The sequence below is a fragment of the Elephas maximus genome, chromosome 6 (assembly GCF_024166365.1).
Source record: "Elephas maximus indicus isolate mEleMax1 chromosome 6, mEleMax1 primary haplotype, whole genome shotgun sequence".
NCBI classification, from domain to species: Eukaryota; Metazoa; Chordata; class Mammalia; order Proboscidea; family Elephantidae; genus Elephas; species Elephas maximus.
The window spans coordinates 49,033,372-49,060,929 of NC_064824.1; the positions used below are offsets into that span (position 1 = coordinate 49,033,372).

The 27,558-nt window shown below is 39.0% G+C and overlaps 1 protein-coding gene across 5 annotated transcripts in view; it reads right to left on the reverse strand.

Annotated features, from left to right (window-relative positions):
- Positions 1–2,916: 2,916 nt before the first annotated feature.
- The window catches only part of CACNB4 (calcium voltage-gated channel auxiliary subunit beta 4), a 274,105-nt gene continuing 249,463 nt past the window's right edge, over positions 2,917–27,558 (reverse strand). For all 5 annotated transcript variants that reach the window (XM_049887253.1, XM_049887254.1, XM_049887255.1 and 2 more), the window contains 5 exons: positions 26,489–26,598; positions 20,546–20,697; positions 18,392–18,487; positions 5,604–5,789; positions 2,917–3,408 (listed from right to left, as the gene is read on the reverse strand). In XM_049887253.1, coding sequence (XP_049743210.1) covers positions 3,148–3,408; positions 5,604–5,789; positions 18,392–18,487; positions 20,546–20,697; positions 26,489–26,598 — 805 coding nt within the window. In that variant the 3' untranslated portion in view covers positions 2,917–3,147. The remainder of the gene's footprint in view (positions 3,409–5,603; positions 5,790–18,391; positions 18,488–20,545; positions 20,698–26,488; positions 26,599–27,558) is intronic.

Consider the following 27,558-nt stretch of genomic DNA (forward strand, 5'->3'; position numbering starts at 1 on the left):
ATTTCAATTTTCTTTCCAATAGAATTGTATAAAGATAATAGAGTATCATCAAGTCATTTATAAACATTTTTAAGTGCTGCTTTACATTTTGGAGTGAACAAAATAACATTGTTGATTGTACTGGAATTACATTATAGTGAGAATTAACATCACGATTGGCAAATTGCATCCTTTTGTTCCAGGACTACATTTCTACATTGTCACATGAATTCACATTGTTACAAGCCACTTGACAGAAATTATAGAATTTTAATATATGGTATATGCTATGAGTTAAAATAGCTTCAAAATATTGTAAGACTTGTTTCCCTTGCTTATTATCATTTGCTATTTTAAAATAAAACCAATAAAAAAATGAACTATTTGTGGAATATGTATTTTCCAAAGGTGCTAGGGTTTGCCTGGCAAAAATAAAACTTTTTCATTTAGTATATATCTGTATTTTACTATCATTTACACAATAAACCCTATGGCTTTAAAAAAAAAAAAAAGGAAGATAACACATCTCCTGTTCATTTGGAGAAGACAAACTTATTACAAAAGGAAGGGAAGAGGATATGCCAAATCAGAGTAAAAATTAAAATATATCCCTCAAGAAAATATACATTATACCCTTTCCAAGATTGTTAGTTTCTGAGTAAGAATATAAAGCAAAACAGCTATGGACACTTGATGGTAAATGATAGATTGGGTTTGTGCCCGGGTATTGAATGAGCCCCTCTCTTGATCAGCATGACATGGAAGACTTAGAAAAAAGACTTTGAGAGGCCTTTAAAAATAAGTGACTTTTAAAAAGTTTGAAAGATGGTAATCTTATTAACTAGGAAATATATGTAAATGTGGTTGCAGCTACCTGCCATAAAATGTAAATACCTTAAAGTAGTTAAATGACCGGATTGCTAATGCTACTACAGAAAAAGCCGAACAGATGTCTAGTCTAATTTTATACACCTTGGTGCACTCTTTGCAATTAAATATTTTAATGCGCACAAACAAGAAACCAGTAAAGCATATAGAAAAATGTTTTTGGCTAATGTTTTCTTTCTCATGCAAATATGTGCTATACATGTAATAAATATAGTTTTGTTTGCTGGAAAATGCTCTTCTGTGCTCTAACAAAGTATTCAGTAATGGCAGGTTATATGTTTATTAAAGTGCCTAATGAAAACAGCTCTTTTAAATGTCTTAACTGAAAGTTCTGTAAGCTTCTCTAGAAGACAAAAGAATCTCATAAGCCAATATCACATGTTAACTTTTAAAATTTACTGAGCCCATATTTCTTAATTGTATGAAATGTTTGAGATGACATATAATTATAGGCATCCTCATTATCAGCTAAACAGGTTCAAAATGGGGTACAGGCAGTGAACATGAGGACAGGGTATGTGGTGCGGTCATTAATATGGTTGAAGATAGACGAAACTAATCAAGAATATGGAGCTTACTTTCATGGTCATGAATTATTTCACTGGTGCATGCTCTGAGAGCCTAAATATTGAAAGGCTGGGGGGAAAATAAGATAATATAAAATTATTATTGTTTTCAGAAAAATAGGCTCCATGACATAAACCAGTAGAAAAGGAGTTTTATGGCCGGTGCTATTGGGATTTTAGAAAATGCATGCCTTGTGGAGTTATAGAAACAAGATCCTTTTCTTAAGGAGATTTGTGTATTGTATAAAAAGGTCAGTTTCAATAATTTCTTGGACCATATTGAATCTAAGGCTTCCTTGATGTACAACATAAGGTCTCCAATTTCATAATTATCCACTGAAAAAACTGTGAGGACTTAATGTGTGAAGAAGAGTGCTCATCAGAAGAGAAATAAGGCAGCTCAATCTCCAAATTCTTCATAATTCTCTGCATTAAAAATGCTATAATTTAGTGAACACGTAAATTCTGTATCCGGGAGTTTTTTTTTATTATAAGCTCTAAAATTCTAATCATTTGTTTTAACTTTTTTTTCAATTAATCATTTTTGTACAAACTTAGCTTTCAATATCAAAATTGAATGTGTTTATGTAAAACAAAAATCCTTTGTGCGATTACAAAGAATTCAGTAAAGGGCTAGAACATTCAGATATTCAAAGACTGAGTGAAGCAATGGAAATGTCCCAGTTGTGCTGGGGGGAGAAACTGAACCCGTGTTTGTGGTTAAATGGGATAGGTGACTTCCCATCTGGAGTTGTTTAGCTTTGCACTCAGGAGGATCTGTGCCACGTCCTTACTACCTGACTTCAGATTTACGGATGTATGGATGTAGTTGTGCTTAGATTGATTAAAGGGGAAACAACACCCCATTTTCCATTTCATAAGACCAGCTAAGCCTGGGCTTTCATTTACTACTCTCATTCATTGCTGAAGAAATTTTGAGTTTCATTGCCAACTTCAAACGAACTAACGATAGTGACTAAACAAAAAGCAAAACACTTTGAATACAACAACTGTGCCAGGGAAAAAATAAAAATAATAAAATCTGAGGAAACTATATAATTGCTGCATTAATTTGAGGTTTTTTTTGGCACTATCAATACATTTGGTAAGTCTGAAAAAGCCATTCTGGCAACAACAACATATATTAAAATGTTTATACATTCCAACTTTAAGTGTAAATTTTGATTCCAGCAAATAAATACCATAGCTGGTTTTGGTTTCTATTGGTATTCTGATTTTCTTATTCATTAGTTTTTTTTTTTTTTTTCAAATTTTTCAATTGATTGCAACATGCTCAAGTAGACTTTCTAGTCAATTCACCCAAATTCCAACAGGAATTGGTTTATAAATTGGTTCCAACTGGAACTGGTCATTTGGAATTTCCAGCATGGGAAATTATTTTATATGTGCCTTGATCATTACCCTAAATTACAAATTGATGTGTCTAAATCTAATGAAGAAAACAAAAGGTACTGTTATGTAAATGTTGCACTTAAAAATATCTATATGATTGGGCATCTAATATCCATCTAGGCATAAGGGCATAATGTACTTTTTTTTTTTTTTTGCCCCCTACTTAGCATCAAATGACAGCAGCCCATAGCACAGTAAACACTGTGCTGTACCTGCCAAGTTAAGATGATTTGTTTATCCTAGCAGTGCTATGGCAAATTGTCAACAGATGAATATTTTGTGTGTGTTTGTTTCTGCAGACTCAAAGCCTGTGTCGGGAGTCATGGCTATATCCCCCAGGTGATCCTCGGTTCCTATGGGGTTTGTAAGTGTCCTGGTATGAGTCAGGGTAATCTTCTTCCACAAGAGGGTAATGATCTCGGCTGTGTTGGGAACTGGAAGACAAGCGGTTCCTACTCTTCCGAGCCCTTTCATTGTGATAATTTTCATCAGAGGTCATTAAACTTCGCCTTTCAATTGGAGAGTTCTCTGTGGAGTGGTTGCTGTGCCTCATACGCTGACTCTAAAAATATCAGATAGTTCATTGATTAAATAACATCAGCTTCATCCATCTTGAACATGCAAATGCATGTACGATAGTACAATCTGTACAATAAGATGCTGTATATCTGACTTAATGAGGCATTTTGATGCACAAACGGTCCACTCAACATATCTGGTCTTATTTATTTAGGACACAAAATGCAAAAGATGCCAGAGTGCTGATAGCTTAAGAATTTAATTACATAGCATAGCACTGCATGACTATTGCACTACTTCCTATTAAAAATATAGAACTGAAAATTAGCTGTTGAATAAAACTTAATATACTGAGCACGGTCTAATAATTCCACTTTTACGGTAAAAAGGATGATTATTTTACTACAGGGAAATAAAATTCAGAATAACATCTATTGTTCTATTCCTCACTTGAACTTTTAAAATTTTTTCTCCTCAGTAACACACTTCACCTGGATCTAACAGAATGTTACTTAATACCTTTTTTTAGACACTTTAATGAGATTATTATCTTTCCTGCCCATAGAATAATGTTTTTGTTTTTGCATCTTACATCAATATAAGACTCTCAACAATATTCTTTCCAAAGGAGTATACACTATGTTTGGAGCTAGCTAGTTAATACATTTATAAATCTTCCTTAACGCAAATGTCCTACAAAAATAATCTTCAGATATGAACTAAATTCCTCTAAGACTATTAATTGAAATTAATAGCTTCAGAGACTTATTCGATGGCTCAGGAACTGTTACTCAAATTTTTTCTTCACGTTCTGGGAGAATATGTTTCATGGCTGTGTCTACCCACTTAGGTAGGTCGCCTCAATTAACCTACAGGATCCTGATGAAGCCAAGGACTCAGGTGCAAATCTAAAAGACACTTAGCATCACACAGAAGGAAACTCATTGGATGGCCGCAGACAGTGCCCTTAGCCCCAGAGAGGCATCTAACATATAAGTGCCTCTGGGTAGTGGGAGTAATAGGCCACAGGATAAAAGGCACCATATTAACTATTAATAAAACTGGGAGAGCCACTCTAAGAGACATTCGAGATGAGTCAAGAGTGTTGCAGTCAGAAACACTGCAACCTTTCATTTCTGACTACGTTATAGAACATATTGCTTCATGCATCCATTTCTCTCTCATGTTACAGTGTACATTTCGGAGCCAAGCCAAAATAGTCAATAGAAATGCCACACTCAAATCAGCCTACAGGAAGTGAAACAAGATAAGAAATAGTCTGGGTGCTTACCATACATTAGAATAGTACACTTTGCATGTTCATTTCCAGCCTCAAAAACTATTCATTTATATGGCAGTTTTTTCTGCTTACAAAGATGCAATTTTCAAGCAGAGTAATACAGTTATAATACCATTTCAGAAAGTGCCATTTATCTGAGAGTTAACTCTACGTGATGTACAATTATGACTACCATTATAACCCATTAAAACAAAACTAGTCATGACATGAGAGGGCTCAATTGACTACATGTTCCTCAGTCAGCTGGAGCTTTGGCTACATTCCAGCAGCTGCTTGATCAAGGGTAAATAATAACTAATGGAGAAAGGCAGGATTCATTTTGTATCGTAATGCCTCTGGCTCCCCACATTTAGTTCTGAGCCAAGCACTAGAACAGTGAAGAGACCCCCCTCCTCCGGTGATCGTCCCCAGCTTCCCTAAAGGACACTCGCCATAGCTGCTGACCAGGGTGGCCCCCGTGAGTGCTGAGGGCCGTTGCACACCTCCAAGAAAACTCAGACAGGTTGTGGGATCTGAACAGCGCAACTGCACCTGTATTAGCATTCTGTATTATGTAAAGTAAACAGGCTATGGGATAGGATTTAACTAAGGGCAGTCAAAAGGTCTATCACCAGTGTATAACCCTTAAGAAGTGGTATGTAGGATTAACATACAGTTTGATTGAATTAAGCTATTAAGTTTCCTGGCAAGGTTTAGACATAGGAGGGATTCATTTAACTAAGTAAATCACATTATAATGGAACAGTTCTAAGGAAAGGATCATGGTCTGTGTCACTTTGTTTAGGGCAGATCATGATTAGACAATATTTTAGATTTTTAATATAATGCCCACTATGGTTCCCTCTTCAGATTGAGGATAATGCAGACTCCATCCTAATCTAGTTCTCTATAGAATCTAAATCAAGGTTGTAAAACCATGAGTGAATAAGTAACCATACCTGTAACCCAGAAATTGCTGTAGGATACGGTGAGAGTGCTGTTGAACCTAAATTCCTTCCAAGCAGAGGAGTCATAGGGGTGCTACTGGTGGTGTGGGTAGCACGCCAGTATGCCTCAAGGTACTCTCCCAGGTGTTCACACGCATCCTCAAGCTGATTTTCATCCAATATAACATCAAACATTTCCTGTAGATGACAAGAAAATCCATTTCATGTCCCCTTTAAATTCCGGACTATGAAACTTAATAGCATTTCTAATAGCTTAAAGGAATCCAACCAGTTGCTGTCGAGTTAATTCCAACTCTTGGTGACCTCATGTATTGCAGAGTAAAACTATGCTCCATAGTGTCTTCCAGGCTGTGACCTTTTGGAAGCAGATCACCAGGCCTTTCTTCCGAGGTGCTTCTTGGTGGGTTGGTAGTCAAGCACTGATCTGTTTGTACCACCCAGGGACTCCTTCTAATACCTAGTAGCTCCGATTCTGGGGGATATATCAACAGTTTCCAAAGCTACAGTAGAGAGTTTTGCAGCTGAATTTGCATCTTCTTTCTCTTACCACCTCCACCCCACTGTAGTGGATTGAATAATGGCCCTCAAAAAGTCATGTCAACCCCCAACCAGTAACTGTAATCTTATGTGGAAAATGTATCTTTTCAGATGTAATTAAGGTAAGGATCTCAAGATGAGATCATCCTGGATTAGGGTCACTGTAAATCCAAGTATCCTTATAAAGAGGAGAGATGGGCAAAGAACACAGAGAAAGCCATGTAAAAACACAAGCAGAGTTTGCAATTATACAGCCTCAAGCTAACAAATGCCTGGAGCCACCAGACGTGGGAAGAGGCAAGGAAGGATTCTCTCCCAGAGGCTTTGGAGGGAGCACGGCCCTGCCAACACCTTGACTTCAAATTTCTGGCCTCTCAAACTGACAGTTGTTTTTAAGTCACCTAGTTTGGTAATTTGTAATGGCAGCCCCAGGAAACTAATACACCCACCCACCTGCTATTATGAGCTTGTATTACCAAAAGAAGAACTTCTCAGCAATGAATCAAATAGAGGGTTAATGCCATAAGCACTGATACTGCTCGCTGGAATTCAGGTTAATGGCAACTGGTTGATATTGAGTTGGCAGTGGCTTAGCTAACTCATTCTGTTAAATGTTTAGAAAACCCTTGTTTGCCTTGATGGAGAAGTCACCATGGAGACTCTCTCCCAACATTTACTACTGAAATGTTTTCATCGCATCAACCTTTACTGAAAAATTTGACCCTAATTTGGAAGGCAGTTTGCAGGTCCTTGGAGCAGTGAGAAATGCCCATTGACTAGGAAAAGAATAAGGTAAATTTAGTCCAAACTTTAACTGCATTTGAGAAGGCTCGGCCAGTTAAACTCATGCAGAAAACTCCACCAACCACCACCCCACGCCTACACAAAGGAACATTTAATAGTAGATTTTATGTTTTTTGTTTTGCGTATGTTTACTGAGCACCTATTTTGTGCCAGGCATTGTGGATTTACAGTGGCAAAGAAAACAGACAACATCCTTATTCCCAAGAAGCATTACAGTGTAGTCAGAGAGACAAGTATTAAAATCCATGATAATCTGTGTCACCCGGGAACTTTAATTCAGAGCAGTGAAGAGGCTGAGCCAGTTAACATTCAGAACAGAAGCTTAAAGTACTGGATTTCAAAGGAGGCTAGAGTGACACGTGAAAGCAGAATTCATGAGAGAGCAGAAATTATGAGTAAGTCAAAGAATTTTGTCTACAGAAGAGAATAAAACAGATGAAGAGAAACAGAGACACAATGGAAGAAAGAGACCATGTGGCCCGTGAGAGACAGGGAAATTGCTAGTCTCTAGGGTTTTAGTCAACATATATTCTTATAATAAATCCCTTTTTTTCATTAAAGTATCTCAAGGGAGTTTTTGTCTTTTGTAATCAAAAGCCCCTACTCAACTGTTATGATTGAATTGTGTTCTCCTAAAAGATGTACTGAAATCTTAACCATTGTATTTATGGGTGTGATCCTGTTTAGAAATAGGGCTTTTCTTTTGTTAATGAGGTCACATCAGAATAGAGTGGATCCCAAACCTAATGACTTCTGAGTTATAAAAAGAACAGACTAGACACAGACACACACATACACAGGGGAAGACAGACACCATGTGAGGACTGTTTACAAACCAAAGCACGCCAAAGAACCAAGGAACACCTGGGGCTACCAACCAGGAAGGAATTGACATGGCCTAGACTCTGATTTGGACTTTGAGCCTCCAGGAGAACTGCGAGAAAATAGATTTCTGTTCTTTAAAGTCACCTACTTGTGGCATTTGTGTTAGAGCAGCACTAGGTAACTAAGAAATCCACTGTAATATAATCTTTCAACAATCAGAAATACAGAATGTGAGGATTATCCATAAAGCTCAGATATAAAAAGTGGCATGGCAGTGCACACTTGAGTGGGACAAGCACAGCCCCTTCCCAAAAAGCATCCACAGCCTCAGATGATACAGAAAGGAAGGAGAGGAAACTTGGGCAGCACTGAAACAAAGGACCACTCTAAGCCACTCTAGGTGAAAGCTTTTCAAGAATTCCACTCCCTTTGTGACTTGAGAGTCTGTTTATATAATTTCACTTGTGTTAACCATATGATACAGTTACATAGTTCTCAGTCTATAATGAGGTCTGGCTGGTCTCAACAAGTCATTTTCTTGCTTTCATAAAGTCCCAAATGGAAGAATCTTCCAGAGATATCTAGACTGAGTGGGTGCTGACTATGACAGCCAGGATTGCAAAGCCCAGAGAGGACATAAACAAGTAAGCAGTACTCACTGCAGACTGTTATTTGAATGAGGTTTATATCTACACTGTTCAACACTTCACAGTATCACTGCCATAGACACAATTACACATACATTTAATTACGAGTAATTTGAACAAAGTACTTCTCTTTGCCAATGGATAGAATTTGTACGGATCAGCATATGGCTGTTTGCTTAAGCTTCAGTCATTTCTAGGCAACTACACTTCTGCATTACTAAAAGACTGCTTGATGGAAGATGATTTGACACTCCTTTTAGGCTTTCGAAAGCACAGAGAAAAGCAAATTTCAACTTCTGGATGAATACTGACATATGCAACTTATTTTCAACTAGGAAGAATTTCACAGGCTATATCTGTGGCAATTTTTCCTTTCATCTGTTTAGGAAATACAGCTGAGTAGACCAAAATGCTAGAGAGTCAGTATGAGGGGGAAAAAAAAAAAAAGCTTTTACTTATACAAGATATTCAAAGAGAAACAACCCAAGGAATTATGCAAACCAGTTTTGCCAATGTTTCATAAATTTAAAGGTTCCAATCTCATCAGTTCCTGCCTGTGCAATATGTGAGGCACCCAGCATGAGATATGGATACAGACAGCTATCTTAACAGGAGACGAGGGTATGGACACTGGGACAATCACAGGTAGTGGGAACAGTAACCCTCTCAAGGATACCATACCCCTGGTGACAGTCAGTGATAAGGGAATATGGGTAATGCTGAGCTGCTTTCAAAAACAGGGCCATAATGATCTCCTCTGACATTCTACGATGGGGTATTTTCCTCAGCAAAAGCAGGAAAACTAGCATGGCTGCTAAAGTAAATAAGTACTAAACAGAAGAGTCAATACAAATCATCAGAAAAATAAGGCACCGTACGCCCTTTTTCTGAATAAGTTCTTTCAGGAAAATTAAAAAATAAAACATTGTAAAAAAGAAGAGAGAAAAACAGGCTTCTAGCTCATTCAGTCGGAGCCCTCGTGGTGCAGTGGTTAATGTGCTCAGCTGCTAACCAAAAGGTTGGCAATTTGAATCCACCAGCCGCTCCTTGGAAACCCTATGGGGCAGTTCTACTCTGTCCTGTAGGATCGCTATGAGTTGGAATCAACTCAGCGGCAATGGGTTTGGTTTTGGGTTTTTAGCTCATCCAGTAGTTCAGGGAACTAAAATGACAGGGAAGTAATAAAGGGAAAGAAGGAAGCTGAATAAAATGCATATGAAGATTTGCAAGGTCTATTTTAAAATTATAAGTATTTAAATGTCTTGTTCTTCATTCACAGAGTAAAGATGCCACAAACTACCTGAATTAGGATGACCAACAGTCCTGGCTTGCCCAGAACTGAGGTTTCAATGCTAAAACCAGGGGGGAAAAAACCAAACCAAACCAGCTGCCATTGAATCCAGTCCGACTCATGGCAACCCGTGTATGTGACAGTAGAACTGGGGGTTTTCGATGGCTGATTTTTCAGAAGTAGATCACCAGCCCTTTATTTTGAGATACCTCTGGATGCACATGAACCTTCAACTTTTTGGTCAGCAGCCAAGCATTTGCATTACCCAGGGACGTTCAAAACTGGGAAAGTCCTGGGAAAATTGGAATGGTTGGTCCTCCTAGAGGATAGAGTGCTTTTCAGGTCCTATATCCAGAATTGGAGCAAGTTCCATTTCTTTCTTTTTGTAATTAAAAAAAAAAAAAAAATTGGTGAACACACACAGCAGATCATAAACTCATTCCACAATTTCTACATGTGCAGTTCAATGACACTGGTTACGTTCTTCACATCCTGTTGCCATTCTGTCTCTCCCCATATTATTTCACCACCATTGACTTGGACTCACTGCCCCACAAGCTACTCATCTGTGTTTCAGAGTTATTATTGTCAATTTGATCTCATATAGTTAATTCTTCAAAACAGCGCACATTCTTTAGTAATTCAACTGAACTGTTGTTTTGTTTCAAGATGACTTCAGGGGATAGTTTTTGTTCAAGGTTTAAAAATTTTCTCAGGGGAACAGATTCAGGGGTTCCCCTAGCCTCAGGAGGTCCAGTACATCTGGGCTGTATAAGAAATTTGAAATTCTATTCTATATTTTTTCCCTTTTGATCAGGATTCATCTATTGAGTCCATCTATCTAATGGTAGCTGGGCACCATCCAATTCTTCTGGTCTCATGGCAAAAGGAGGCAGTTGCCTCCATGAACTACTGCCTCTATTTATTTCTTGTAAATTATTCTGGGAGGGAACATAGAAGGATGAGCAGGTGAGTTTTCCTTCCCGACTATGAAATACCTATTTTCTAGCATAGAGGGGAAAATCTTGTTAAATCAAATGTATATTTTCTAATAATTTTATCTAGGAAATTGCTATTCAGTATATTTTAATAAAAAGTTTATAAAATTCAGAGGTTAATTTTGCAGTTTAATTTTAAATTTTTTAAATCATTGCATTACTGAATATTAGCAATCCAGGGGGATTAAATACATACACACTCTCCCATGGAATATGCATTGCTTTACATTTATTTATTGTGCATAGATAGAAGTTCATGTCTGAATCTTTCTAGTTCCTGTTTCTAAGTGAAAAAAAGGAAATAACAGGGGGTGAGTATACTTTCGTTTCTTTGATATGGAAATATAGAGACCTTGAAACTGTTACTTAAAAAAAAAAAAAGACTGGCAAATATAATTTAGTAAAATGAACCTGCTGAATGATAATAACGTTGTTGTTAGCCCCTGTGGAGTTGGGCCACAATTTATCGTGACCCTCATGGACAACGGAATTGGACTACAGGGTTTTTACTGACTGATTTTTCGGAAGTAGATCACCAGACCTCCTTTCTTCCTAATCTGTCTTAGTCTGGAAATTCCACTGAAACCTGTCCAGCATCATGCAAGCCTCCACTGACAGACTGGTAGTGGCTGCGCTGAGGTGCACTGGTCAGGAATCAAACCCAGGTCTCTGGCATGGAAGGTGAGAATTCTACCACTGAACCGCCACTGCCCCTCTCCAGTGAAATGCTATAATTAAAAAATAAACATGTTTCTTTCATATCAAAACTGCATTCTTCATATTATTGAAGCTTTTGAAGTCCTATTACTTAATTCACTGGTCAACAAGTACCAGGAAACCAGACTCTAAATTAAAGGGTTTTTGAAAGACCTAGGAGATCTTATGGGGATAAAGGAAACCCAGACTAGGTGGCAGCTAACAATAACAACAACCAATATTATGGGGCTGTAGCACTTTTTTTTTTTTTTTGGACTTAGTCCCAGACACAGTTTGCACTTTAATGAGCTAAACAGGAAAGACGATCAGCATTCCTGCCACTAAATGGTGGAGGTAACACAAAAGCAAAGAACACTATGACTTTGATCTCTTTTAGTTCCTCTTTCTTAATAATCTACGACATTCGTTATGAACCCAAACATGTTTTCTTCCCTCATCCCTCCATCTTGTCTATTCTTACCAAATATCTGAAATCGATTACTCCCTTTTTATAAAGCAGTGTTATGAATTCGAACTATGGACATCCGGGGGCTCTGTAATAACGCATGCAACAATGGGGAGAGCACTTCAAATTGATGGGTGAGAACCCACACCATTTTAAATAATTTAAATAAAATTACTGGAAAAGAGCAGTGGAAAATTACTACTGTGAAGGCAATACGATCAAGGGAACTGGACATCGTCGTTAACTTCAGAGTCCTTGTGTTTAATAAGTCTGAGTCCATTCAGCATTGGATAATAAAAGGTGATAGAAGAGAACTACTATGATTACTGTAATGTTAGAGGTTTGCAAGACTCTACAGAGAAGATGAGTTCCCCTCTTGCAGAGAGAGCGAGCATTGTCCTTTTACACACAAAAAAAACATTACAGCTCAAAGAGCCACCAGGTCAGCTTTTGGTAACACAAGCTAGCTTGTAACTAAGTAGGATTAAAGGATTACATGTCATTTATATATTCATTTGTCTGTCGATCTGCTTTTCTCACCATGCATTGTGTAGCTCTTATTACTGTGGTACCAGGGTGATTTGAACTTGGCCTTCTTACAATTAACTGTTTTCAACTTCTCTGCAAAGGAATAAGGTACCAATACCTGGTAAAAGCACAATTAAATATAATAGTGTAAAAAAAAAAAAAATAGTATACAGATGTATATTCCAGGTACAAATTCAGGCTAGTCGTATAAAAAAATATATGATATTGGACTTGTGGTTCTAGTCCGGTAGGCCTTTTTTCTGTCTACATCCCCATCTTTTCCTCCGTGACTCAAGACTAGGCAATAAGAGGAAAGTCCCCTCTTCCAAAATGCAACTATCCAGTAGCCCATCCTCCCAGCACATCTTTTTGTCTGTGGCAGATTAAAGATGGCCACAAATTCTTCAACACTCCTTGTATCTAAATAGAGGGTTTATGTCCCCTCTCCTTGAGTCTGGGCAGCTTCTGTGACACTTCTGACTAATGAATGTGGTGGAAGTGATGCTGTGCCCACATCAGGGCCTTAAGAGATTACAACAACAATAACAACAAAAAGACCAGGCTTGCTGGTCTAACACAGACTGGAGAAATGCAGAGAGTATGGCTCCTGGATGCCCTTTTAACTCAGTACTGAAGTCATTCCAAGGTTCACACTTCACCAAAGATTATACAGGTCTACAGGGCCAACAATAACACACGGGAGGAATGTGCTTCATAGTTCAATCATGTATATAAGACTAAATGGGCACAACAGCCCAAAAGCAAAGACGAGAAGGCAGGATGGGGCAGGAAAACTGGACCAAGGGGAACAGGGAACCCAGGGTGGAGAAGGGGAGAGTGTTGACACATCATGGGGTTGGCAAGCAATGTCACAGAACAATTTGTGTATTAACTGTTTAATGAGAAACTAATTTGCTCTCTAAACTTTCACCTAAAGCACAATTAAAAAAAAAAAAAAAGAGAGAGAGAGATTGAAGCACTTGCTTTTGGAGCCCTGGGAGCTGCCACTTAAGAAGTGTGCCTCCCCTGTTGGATAGAGCCCATGGAAAGGCCCTGAGACTCCAAGGAGAGGGAGAGGAAGAGGAGCCCAGATGTTTCCAGCCTTCCAGCCAACCTTGCTCAGGATTGGAGGGTCTCAGACCCTCCAAGTCCACTGCTCTGTTCTACTTTGAGACACATGAGGTCACCCTGAGTTGGAATTGACTTGATAACAACTGGTTATAGTTGATTTGCTGCTAAAAAGCTAGAGGTGGATAGTTGCAAAGAAGACTGTATGATGTACAAAGCCTGAAATAATTAGTATCTCCTCCTCACTGAAAAAGTTTGCTGACCCCTGTTTCTAGGAAAAATCTTACCTGAAACCCACAATTCCCTTTCTAGGAGAATATGTAGTCATCAACCTACTGCCATCACCATCTAAAGTCTTGCTAGACTAGAAGACAGAGATCTCATGCTGACTCTGGCCAAGGAGTATGACCTTTCGAGAGCCACCTCACCCCTCTTGGTCTCAGTTCCTTCATTTGTAAAATGAGGAGGCTAGACTGGATCAGTCTTTCCCTATGATCGTTCCATGAAACTTTAGTCCCATGGGATGCTCTGTGGAAAAACGGTTCCATGGTCAAAATTTAGGGGAAGAACTGCATACTATCTATCCACTGGAGATATCAAACACACATTAGTATATTAAGGGTTCTGCAGTAAAGACGCCAATCTACCTTAACTTAAATAAACATTGTCTTAGACATTTTAGGTATCAGGGGTTTTTTTCCATAACGCCTGAGGACATCGCATGCAACCCGCGTTATAAAGAACACATACACTCCAGAAACACCGCACCAAGTACTCTTTGGGGAAGGGACTTAAGGACTCGAGGACGCTTTTTGCTTAATAGTTGCTGAATCTAGGACTCATTCTTCTGACTACGGAGTTAACATTTTTTTCAGTGCTGTTTTAGGCCTCCCTTTCCAAAGACTGCTGCTTTTAATTTCTTAGCAACATGAGACTGCCAGTGTAATCTGCTGACTTTTCAGATTGAAGATGCAGTGGCCAATTAAGTTGCAAATTCTCCCAAAGGAACTAAAATGACACACTGATCACAAATCTTTGGATGGCAATTTTAATTATGGTCTTAAAGTAAAGCAGGAACAAATGTGGAGACACATTTTTAGATTGCTACTAGTTTTTGTAATCCAAAGATTTCTTCACACATGTCAAAATAGAGTATACAACTCCTTCTTGGCATTACACATGTTATTCATGTAATATCAAATGCACACATTTAATAATATAAACACAGTTTAGAAAATATCTGGACTGCTTATTTAAAATTCCAGGTTATCTGATGGATTACATGAAACAAGTGCTTATCCTGCTGAGACGATGATGGGGCAAGGCTGTCTTCCCAGTATATGGGGAACTTGGAGTTTCCTGACTTGGGGACAAGGCCTAAGGTAGCTCACAGTATCATTTACATTCAAGAATGCACATATCTTTTCTTTGTTCCAGCTGTTTCAGATGTAACAAAATAATTGTACAACCTATTAAGCCTTCATTCTCAGGGAGTTAATTACTGAGCCCTCTTATAACATTACTACCCAAATCTTCTGGATGCATTAATCTGAACAAGTGGTTCTCAACTGGGAGCAATTTTGGCCATGGGGACCCTTGGCAATGTCTGGAGATATTTAGCTTGTTACAACTTGGGGAGGTGGTGCTGTTATCAGATCAGGAGGCTACTAAACATCCTACAATGCACAAGACAGCTCCCACAACAAAGAATTACCTAGCCCAAAGTGTCAATAGTGCTGAGGTGGGGAAAACCCTGATCTAAACCACTCAATCAGAGTTTAGAAGAGACCTCAGACACTGTATCCTTTAGACTTCATCAGAGGAAATTCCATCTACAACATCTCTCACATCCGTTCATTGAGCCCACTCCACGCTCAACCCTACCCTCAGTTGAGGGCATTTAGAGACAAGGCACTCACTAGGGAGCTATCCCTTTCCTTTTGGCATTTGCATTTGAGCAGACTTGTGAAATGCCTTCCTCCTGATGGGTCATTTGACCACTCTGTGAAATGAAATTATACCCGTCCAAGTCTGTCCTTTTCAGGTGCCTTATGGGTAGCTGGGAGTCCCTGGGTGATGTAAATGGTTAAGCACTCAACTACTAACCAAAAGGTCAAGGGTGCATTAACCAATAAGCAAGGTAAACATGGGCTTACTTGTGCTTACTTACTAATGTGTAGTGAACAATTTCACCTTTTTTTTCACCACATCAAAGATTCCGCTTCTAGGTACAGCTGGCATCTGTCTCTTTCCAGCCCCATAGCACCTTCCTACAGAATCAAGTCTCTTTTCAAATTTATAATTCCTGACAGGGGTGGATAACCCAGTAAGCAAGGTAAGCATGGGCTTACTTGTGCTTACTTACTAATTTGTAGTGAACAACTTCACGTGGGTTTCACTTTGACGTGGTGTGGTGAAACCCACATAAAATTGGTCACTACAGATTAGTAAGTAAGCACAAGTAAGCCCATGCTTACCTTCCTTACTGGATAACCCACCCATACAGTTGATGGTTCAAACTGACCCAGAGGTGCCTTGGAAGAGAGGCCTGGCAATCTGCTTCCAAAAGGTCACAGCCTTAAACACCCTACGGCGCAGTTCTTCTCTGCACACATGGGGTTGCCATGAGTCAGAATCAACTCTATAGCAACTGGTTTGGTTTTTTGTTTTATGGATAGCTGATGGGAGCAGCGGTGGTTCGGGGACTGATGTGGAAGAATTCTCACCTTCCATGAGGGAGGCCTGGGTTTGATTCCCAGTCAAGGAACCTCAAGCGCAGCCACCACCCACCTATCAGTGGAGGCTTGCATGTTGCTGTGATGCTGAACAGGTTTCTGTAGAGCTTCCAGATAAAGATGGACTAGGAGAAAGGCCTGAAGATCTACTTCCAATGAAATCCTTATGGATCACAGTGACTTGTTCCCATTGTGCATGGGATAGCCATGAGTTGGCAACTGACTTGATGGCAGCAAAAAACAACAACTGCTCCAAAGTTTACCTAGATCAGCTCCCTAAAACCCCTGCAGAAGACTCAAACTGATATAACTATCCTTGTAAGATTGTTCTAAAAGCTAGAAATACTAGTGTAATTCCTGGCTGTGGATAGCTGGTCAATAAATGTTAACTCCTTCAAATGCAGCAAGGCGAAGCATTACATGGTCAGGGGCAGGGTAATACACTCTTTTGTAGGTGCTGTGTACTTTAATCCAGGGCTTCTGACCGGTTCATTCTGGTTCGAACCTGCTGAGAATTTGCATTTCCACCCCCAGATATACTGAATCAGGGTTTACAGTTAACAGAATCCCCAGGTGATTCTTATATATAACTTCCAGGAGCTTGTTAGAAATGCAAATTCTCAGCAGGGAACTTGTTAGAAATGCAAGTTTTCAGCAGGAGTTCGAACCGGAATGAATCAGTTCAAAGCCCTGCTTTAACCATATAGTAGGCTTTATTAGTAGGCAATGTGACCTTAAACCTCTTAACACAGCATTCCAGGCTTCAAACTATTCAAATTATCTGCTGGGCAGGTAATTAGGTATGTGAGTAGGGGGTGGGGGTAGGTTTGGGAGGGCAGAAAACATTGGCTTTAGAGCCAGATCAATCTAGACCTGAATTCTAACTGCTATGTCATAGTAAGGAAATCACTTAGCCTCTCTGTCTTCAGTTACCTCAACTATAAAATGGGGAGATAATATTGCCTATTTTACTGGGCAACTGTGAGGATCAGAGATAATCTATATAAAGCATCCAGCATAGTGCATGGCACGTAGTAAGCATTCAATAAATGAATACGTTATTACTCTTATTGTCTAGACAGTCTTTCATTCATTTACTTATCCAACAAATATTTATTGCCGGCTTGCTATGAGAGGGACCAAGGTACAACAGGGAACAAGTTAGCCACAGCTCCTAACAGAGCTTAACAGGCTAGACATGGCATAGATCAAAGTGCATCCAGTAGTTATAACAGAAACTTTAGACAGTGCATATTATGGTCAGGCACTGATCTAAGAGCTTCATGACATATTCACTCATTGAATCCTTACTCCAACTCTATGAAGTAGATACTTGCCCAAGATTACACAATCAGTTCGTGTGGATTTGAACCCAGGCAGTCAGGCTCCAGAGTCTGTGCTTTTAACCGCTATGCTATGTTGTTTCTCTAAACATTTCAATTGGATTTTATGCTGCCATGGAACATAAAAATTCTTACACAAGCATATAAAAAAATCTAGCGACTCAAATCGGGAAGAAAGACAGTCATTTTCTGTAGAGAAACAGCAGCACAGAGACACTAAGTCTTTTGTGCAGGTGGACACACTGGCTACTGGTGACTAGTGCCACGTTGCAGCAGGAGCCAGCTCCCTACCCCCATTTGCTTGCCTTCCCATCCAGTAGCTAAGTTCTGACAGTGACACTAGAAGAAGAGTTATTATAATATGGGTTTTCATCTTACTCAAACCTGATGCCCCCATCTGCTATAGCCACAGGGCTCCTCTAGCTCCAGTGAATTCTCAACCTTCAACATCATAATCTTTTATGCCTGCCAGAACTTTCTTAGGGAAAAGTTAAAGGAAGGTCAAATAAATCAGTTTTATTTTGTTCTTTTCTTAAAAGTGTCCTGATGACTTGATTAAGTGGTTTGTTGAGTGTTTGAGAAGTAATCAAGGTTGCAGTTAAGAAGAGCGGGACGCTAGACTCTAAGTTCATTTCTTATTACACTATGGACACCACCCAGCTCTGGATGCCTGAGGGTAATTGAAATGATAGCAGCAGCTCGTTCCAAGAAATACTTTAGATTTATGACACATATCATCATCATCATTCTAGAATAAAAACAACAATGGTAATACAAAGACAAGAAAACCCTCTCTCCTAACCGGTTAAGAATAATTAAGACAAACAATGATTGTACTTACTGGGGGACATTGTGCAAGTTTATCAGCTGCCACCAGTTGAACATTTAAGTGTTTACTTTGGGACTTTCCTCTAGATTTAATCAACCGCTGCAAAACCTGATAAAAAATAGGAAGTCAAGATATTTCCAATGAGTTGAAAGAAAACCAAATAAACTCAGACCTTCTTTTAATAGTCTGTTTATCCCTGTGTATTAATAGAGAGGAAGTACAATGTGAGAAATTATATATAAACTCTGTAATAAATTGTTCACTTTCACTAGTTTCCAGTTATAGTGAATTTGATAATGTTCCTTTTATTCTAGCTCCGTGTGAGGTCCTGGTGGGATCTTGAGTTCCCAACCAAATTTTACCCAGAGATTTCAAAGAGGGCTCTACAGAAGGGGAGGAACTGCTCTGCATTGGGTCGTTTATATTCACATTCAGTTGAGTAATATTTTGGTTTGCTATCCCAATGTCAGATAAATAGCAGAGTTATTGGAATATTTGGTCTTTTTTGTCACTGGTTATTACTGAGACATTTCAGTTTAATTTTAGGTTAATCAAACTGTTTCATAACTAGAAATCTAGGCAAAACATCTGCAATTCTACATTGCTACATATAAGCCAGCAGTCTAGCTATGTCATTTGAGCATGGCAATATAACTGCCATATACTCCCCTATCCCTTGATTGTTTTACCTAAAACAGGGCCTTCCCCTCAAAACAGCCCTGGTTTATGAAACTGTATGATATCTTTGCACATACGTGCATGAGAACCCCCCCTTCCTGCACTTACGGCTCCCATGGTCATTGGGGTCGGGGGCCAGAAGGGGTTGAAATCTATTCCACTGCAGTAGGGGATGCTTAATCGCCCATCAGCTCTGGGTTAAAGAGATCTGCAGGTGGTCAGGGCAATTTCAATTCATTCTAATGATTCCCAAAAGGGCCTGGTTTGGTCAGGGTTCCCAAAATAATCCTCCGCAGAGCTAGTGTCTGGAGATGAAAAGCTGAGAATGTCAGAATGGCTGGGGAAAGGCACAGCTTCTTTAGCTAGCCTCCACCCATTAGAGGAGGCTACCGTTCTGAATAGGAGTTGAATTGCCATTTAGTCTCTAAAATGTGCTCTAAGAGGCACTGACAAGAAGCTGATTAGGGTAGCACCTTGCAAGGGTATCTCTTTCATATTAACTTTTTACCACATCTCTTTTTTAAAAAGAAAGAATACCCACATCAAAAGAGACAATTTGGGTCTGTCTCACTTTTATTTTTATCTTCCCAAATGCCATGAAGATACATGGCACTTAGTCATGGAACAACTATATTCCTTGAAGAATCAATCTAAACACAAATGCCAGCATCTGTAATGTTTCCATAAGACATGTTTACACAGTGATATTTTACCTTCTCTATATATGATTTTTTTTTAGGGAGCCCTGGCTGTGCAGTGGTTAAGAGCTCAGCTGCTAACCAAAGGTCGGCAGATCGAATGCACCAGCTGGTCCTTGGAAACTCTATGGGGTAGTTCTACTTTGTCGTATAGGGTTGCTATGCAATGGAATCGACGCAATGGCAATGGATTTATATACATATGATAGAGATACCCTTCTTAAACTATGTATTCTATCAACTGGGGTGAAAATATACATGATGTAAGAATCAGTGTTACCCAAGAAACGTATCAGGATAGAATTCACAGTTGGTGAAAAGTCAGCGCCTACTTCCCCCCTTGTCTTCCTTGAATTTTCTGTTTCTATTACACATTTGGATAACTGTCTGGTTTGTTCCTCACCAGTGACAGTGAGTTTCTTTAAAGAATGGATTATTCTTTGTTTGCTATCTCAAAATGCCTAGAACCTGTACCAACTAACCAACTCATTGCTGTCAAGTCAAATCCAACTCATAGTGACCCTATAGGACAGAGAACTGCCCCACAGGGTTTCCAAGGAGTGGCTGGTGGATTCGAACTGCCGACCTTTTGGTTAGCAGCTGAGCTCTTAACCACTGTGCCACCAGGACTCCAGAACCTGTATAGACCATAGAGGAATTTAATAATGTGCTCATTAACTGGGTCTCAACAAGACATTTTTCTTGCCCGCTAGTAAAAAAGCGCAGAGCAAAGAATATTTCAAAAGAAATGATCTTCTAATCCTCCTTTAAACAGAAATGAGCTAATTACCTTTGGAGATGAGACTTTTACATGGACAATAATTGGTGCTAAGGAAGTCTTTATAAGTTGTGCTGGGTGATTGATGGTGTCTGCATCAAGAACAACCAGTTGCAAAGATCTTGCCAACTCAAAGATTCTTTCAATTTCACTCTGTACTTCGGCTAAAAGGAGAAATAGTAAATAACAGGGCATGGTTAGTTTTTTTTTTTTTTTTTAATATTTTATTGCATTTTTTGGTACAAGTGTACCTAGTAAAACAGGTTTTCATTCAACAATTTCTACACATATTGTTCAGTGACATTGGTTACATTCTTCACTTTATATCAACATTCTCGTTTATTTCTGTTCTAGTTGCTTCATTCCCATTAATCCAGTCTCACTGCCCTCCAACCTTTTCATTTATACTTTAGAATAGCTGTTGACTATTTGGTCTCATATAGGGGATTTCTTAAAGGAGCACAGTACTCAAGGATGACATTCTTTACTTTGTGAGGTAACCTGCTATTTAGCTAAAAGTTATATTCAGAGGACAGCTGCGGTTCAAGATTTAAAAGAGTATCTCAGGGGAATGGTCTTGGGAATTCCTTCAGTCTCAACTGGTCCAATAAATCTGGAGTCTTTTGAGAATTTGAAGTTCTGTTCTACATTTCCTTCCTTTCTATCAGCATCCATCTATTGTGGCCCTGATCAGAACATTTGGTAGTGATAGCTGGACACCACCTAGTTCTTCTGGTCTCAGGGTTAGAGGAGGCTGTGGTACTTAGCTTTTATTTAAAGAACTTTCAGATATGTTGTCTACATTGCAAAAATGAAACATTTTGAATTTTCATAGTCCTGTCTAACTTAAGATCTTAACTAAAGACAGATAGAGGTGGGTTGAGATTTACATAAAACCAAACAGTTGTGGAAGACATTGAGATGACTTCCTTGACTTGCTCCTTATACCCAGCCTAATATTCAGCAATTTATACAGCTATAATGATCTTTTATGTTGCTGTTAATTATTACTCTGTTCTAAAGCACTTTTAAGTGTAAAAGCTGAAACCACACATAAGAAGCAGCTGAAATACATGTACAGGGCCACACTGCATAGAAAGTAAATTACGCTGAAATACTTCTACCAATCAGCAAGTTATATATTAACATTTCCTGGGGATGTTTTACAAAGAAAACTACTCATCTGTTTTGACTAATATCACATTTTTGCACTCCTGAGTACTTCTTCTGATTCTACACTAATAACCAACATAATACAAAGTCTGGCTGAATTTAAGTATTAGGGCCAGTGGACTTGTTCGAGGTCATAATTATCTTCAGTATATCTACATGTATTAAAAAAAAAAAACTTAAGACCAATTATATTATATTAAAATGCTACAATGCATCTAGATGTGAATCTATTTGGCTGAGTGTCTTAGCCAAGTGACCTAAATCTGTACGTCAACCTGGTCAAATAAAAAAATCTAGTTATTATCAAATGCCTGAAATAATCCACCTATTTTAAAAGCAAGACAGTATCGATAAAAACATAATATGCTTTCTGAAATTATATATATATACTATGTGTATGTATATATATAATAAATCATCTGATTTGTTGGGTCATTTCCAAAGACTACTGAACTATTTAATTTTCAGAGATAGTCTTGTTTTGTTTTTTCCTTGTTTTTATATTTTGGCTATGGATGTGACCTAGCAATGCTGTAGTCTGGTCCAAAATACAGAGCAGACATGCTACTCAATTTGAATTATTTCAAAGATGGTTTACGAAAAAGGTGATGTTGTTCTAAATATCCTCATTGAAAAGGCTTTGTGCCAGAATCCAAGGATTTGCTTTGCTTATCCAGTATAAATTCAAGTTCATGTCACCCACCAAGTTCATGTCACCCTCTCTCAATCAAAGAGATTAACAGTGCATGCAAGATAATGAAAACTCAGGATAATCACACAACTCTATTTTCTTGGGCTTTATGTAATAGCATTAAATTCCTATTTACCATGGAATCACTGATGTTTAATGCATGATCCATATAAAGTATGAATTTAAAGAGTCAACATATCTATCCTTTTTTACATTATTCAATACCAATGGCCCGAAAGATTTAATGTTGCTTTGCATGGTGACTGGCATTCAAAACATCAATTTAAAGTATTTGGATGATGAGACTTATTTGCAAAATTCTTCTGAAACAGTATTTTACACTTGTTAGTAATAACAGGCACAGTTTCCTCCTTTCCTCACATGTCAGAAGCAGTTAAAAAAGAGATTTTTCTTAAGAGAAAAATTTGGAAAATAAAATCAAATTTTATTGTAGTAAGTTTCAGCCTCAGGATGTGGAGGTATGTTTTCCATCTGCTGTTTTCATTAGATTGGTTTAAGGGAGCCACTGGCCAGGACTATACTAGAATAAGTGTATATTGCTGTAAGTTTCAAATCTGAATACAATATTTCGTGTAGCAGCCAAAATGCAGTGAATCAAACTGGATTTTTCCGGTATAAAGAATTCATTTCCAAGTACATCAGAACCCTCGGAGGCCCTCTGAGTGTCTATATAAATAATTTAGAAACACCTAGCCCTTATTTACTTTACACCAGCAGTGAGGTAAGGGTGATTTCCAGCAGGAGCAAAGGGCAGACACATTTATTGTTTAATCACCATGAAACCCCGGGACAGTGGGTAACCCGGCCTACGCAGGGAGGGACTCAGTAGACCAAGCCAGGAGGCTGCAGGGGGCCACACTAAATACTAGCGTGGGGCCAACATTTGGATAATTATGCATATATAATATAATAACAAAATGATATACATGAGGAAGAGAAAGGCATATTCATCTACATAGCTCATTCTTCTTAAAGAAAGTACCTCAACCAAACCATTTTGGCTACCCATGCTGATTCTCAGAGGAGCTCCAGTGGAGGCTTCATCATAATCCTATCTCAGGCAAATGGGCCTCTGAGTATTCATGGCCCATGATGCAGGAAGGGCCTCAAAGAACACTTCTGTAACTTGACCGCAGTTGATCTGAGCCCTTCTCTCTCCAGCATCTCTGTTACCAGTGATATTTCTTATACCCAAATCTGTTGATGTTTCTCCCATGCTTAAAATATTTCAATGGTTTCCCAGGGCCCAAAGCGATGTTTCCCCCAACTGAGTACCATGGAAAATTAATCCCAGAAGCTATCCTATGGGAATAAGGTTTTTTTGTTTGTTTTTTTAATGCAAGGGAAATATTGCATACTATAGATTCTTTTGCAATCCCAAATACACATCATGGGTAGTACTTTAAAGGCTCCAAGAAGTCTTGCAGTAAAGAAATCTGCCAACTGTTTAACCTATCGTTTCCAAATTTACTTAACCACAGAAAACATTCCGTAACGACTATTAATGTCTTGTAAAATGGTCACTTCATGAAATCTATTTTGGAATCTCCTTAGCAAAGGACACTAGAGCTCTAACAAACTGGCCTCAATCTACTTTATCTGTCTCTTCTCCTGTTGCTCTCACATTTCGCCCCCCCCCCCCATTTTCTAAGCACATGATACACAGAACTACTTGTCTCTCAATCACACGATGTTATTTTTATATGTAGATGCCTCTGTACATTCCTGTCTGCCTTTAAGAACCAGCTCAGATATAATTTCTGTGATGTCCTCTCAGACACCTCGTCTCCTACCCTTCTTTCTTTATACACATAGCTCTCCTGTGATAATTCCATTACCACATGGTATTTTAGCTATCTGCCCCTTCTCTCTGTTTGCCCGTGGGTAAGGTACTGTGTCTTGTTTCTTAAGTCTAGAATAATGCATAGTACACAACAAGTGTTGAATAAACACATGATGAAGAAATCTACAAGCGTGCATTAACAAGCAAACAAACGGGCATGAATAGCTCACACAGTGGTTATTATAACAGGTTACCATTAAATTAACTCCAGTGGTTGCAGATATTCGACTTTACGGAGTAAAGGTAAACACCAGTGAACTGAGATCTACATTGTTTATTCCTCAATATTTACATTAACCCCACAACACCTACCACTCCCATCCCCTACCCCACTGACTCTGACATCAGGTGACTAGATCATAAGAAATGACTTCAGCCCCTTGGCTGGTATAGAAAGCTGAAGGAGTCAGAAAACCTGGCTTATACTTTTAAACCTCTTATTATTCATCAGAAGGAGCCCTGGTAGCGCAGAAATTAAAGTGCTTGGCTGCAAACTTAAAGGTCGCCAGTTCGAACCCACCAACCACTCCATAGTAGAAAGATGTGTCAGTCTGTTTCTGTAACGATTTACAGCGTCGGAAACCCTATGGGGCAGTTCTGCTCTGTCCTATAGGGTCGCTACGAGTGGGAATCAACCCGATGGCAGTGGGTTTGGATTTTGGGGGCTATTATTCATCAGAGCAAGCAGTGGTTAAAAGGCACTGTGAAGAGAGAGTAGGAGAGAGGAAGACATGAAAACAGAGAAGAGGTTGGAGAAATCTTCAAGCTAACTTGACTCCCTTGTCACCTGTGATATGTGCCATGAGTTATCTATTTTGATTCACCATCATCAACACTACCATTGTCGCCTCCCTTAAGGTCAAAATACTATGCTTTTTACAGTGTTATAAGAGTGTCTCACTGTGAAGGGTGGTAAACGCAGGACTAAAGAAGGACTCTGAAATTTTCCTCTTACAAGCACTGACACCTATTGCATTTGGTCTGTCTAACATTCCTTCACAATGCAATCATTCAACAAACAGTTATTGAGCAATTACTATGTGCCAATCCTGTGCTAGCAATATAGAAATGATTCTTTGTATCCTTTTTCTAACCTGCAAAATCCTCGGCTCAGAGTTAAGGCATAGCTTTTAATGGATTCCTTATAGGATGTTTAAGCTGGCAATCTATGTTGGAAACCTTATTTTTCATTTTTTTTAAATCAACTTTAGAGCTTATTTCAGTAGTTTAAAAGAAATGTAGTAGCATAGAAGAGTCCTGTCTTTCGTACTCTGCTCACTAAGAAATAAAAAACAAACAAACCTGTTGCTGTTGAGTCAATTCTGACTCATAGTGACCCTATAGGAAAGAGTAGAACCGCTCCATAGGGTTTCCAAAGAGTGGCTGATGGATTTTAACTGCCAACCTTTTGGTTAGCAGCCAAGCTCTTAACCACTGTGCCACCAGGGCTCCTCATTAGGAAGAGGATAGTTAAAATAAGTTGCCCTTGGAATACAAACGAATGTAAAAGAGAATTTTAGAAAGTTCAGTGGATTATACTACTCCTGGTAATTGCGGAGACCACAACAGGCTTTCGAGATGGACTTGGTGGTTCACCAGCAGCATAGGCTCCCTTCTGTAGATGGTGGTTCCATCCTCCATAGTGCTGCTCATATAGGCTTCAATGAAACTAGTTACACGTGGCTTTTTCTTCTCCATCATGGTCAATTTTATGATGCTTTCTAACTCATGTCCTGGGAAAGACATGTTTAGATTCCCTGCATGTAATTTCTACTAGTACTACCAGTTGGCAGAAGCAACACTAAGAACACCACCATCTAGCTTTTCTTCTAAAGAGCAGAGAAAGCTGAACATCTCATTCCTTTCATGTCAGCTGTGACTCAGGTATGACAGATATCATTAGCGTCACTGAGGAGTTCAGGCAGAGCAGAGATGAGTGGTTTCACATGGTTCGGCAGTAAGACACTCAGAGAGCCCACGGAGGATTCTTCCTACCAGACAACTCATTAGCTAATTGACTGGAGCTGAGAGCAAGCAGGCTCTGGCTGCTGTAGGACTCTGCTCCCACCGCTCCCCATCGCCTTTTTTTCACGGCTAGCATTCTCTTCAGCTGTTTAGTTCTTCCCCATTCAGAATGCAAGGCAAATTGGAAAAGACATTCATAAAAGCATCACGTGTCATCCCAGTCTGAAAGCAAAGCTTGGAGGAGCACATGTGAACATCTTACCTAAGCTGGACCGGGTGTTCGAACGTTCAATTATTGCTCTCTTGCTGGGATTATTTAGGACAGACCTCTTAGCAAGAGAAATGTCAGCGGTCACTCTGGTGATTGATATCCTATGAATAGGAACACAGAACAGAACAAGCCAGTAAAAATTGTATGTGATTTATAACCACAGCACTTAATAACCACTTTACATTCTACAGTCAAAACACCGGCCACAAGTATTTTAAACAGGCTTTGGCAAGTATTAAGATATAAGCAGAGAAGAATGAAGGAAGGTTTTGATATTTAACAAAAAGTCACTGCAGTGAAAACGCAGCCCTTCCCCCTATTGCTGTCCTTTATAATGCAACAATATTACCTGGTGGGAATCAAAACATACCCATAAACCATGCTCTCTCTCTGAAGCAGCAATACAATTTCCTCACAATTCACAGCTGATTTGTTCTTGAATAACAACTTCAGAAACTACAAAAGCCTTGCCCTGGTATATCAACACTGATGATCAAAAGGGGAAACCTTTGCCATTTGGATCATCAAAGAGAACCAACCAGTTGTTGGCTAAATTGCATTCCTTGTGCTCAATAGCTAATTAATTCACGAAACATGACAGCATTTCCGCACAGGCCCAAAGGGGTATTTTATATGTAAGAATGTTAAAAACATGGCTCCTTTCTGTAAGGATAAGGTTTGCATATGACTTTGGATGCCTATCTCTCATGCTGGGTGCCTATGTTGAACAGACATAAGACACCACAGTTGACAGCAACGAAGAGTCTTGTGCCAGAATTCTGTTAAGTTAGAAAGTATCCTGCAGTCATATAAGAATAAAGCAAAGACATTGTGAAGGGATGAAGAAAGAGAGGTCTATTTGCATATGATTTATCACATGAGAAGCTCTGGAATTTACAGTTTTAGAATTTAGCCTTTTATTTTCAACTGGGATTGCTCAACTTCAGATTATCATCTACCTGCAGAATTCAAAGTGTGCCTCTCTAAGCCAGTTGCTATCACCCTGGACCTTTCTCCACCCTCATCCTCAAAGCTTGGCAGACTTCCCAGAAAGGAAGCAA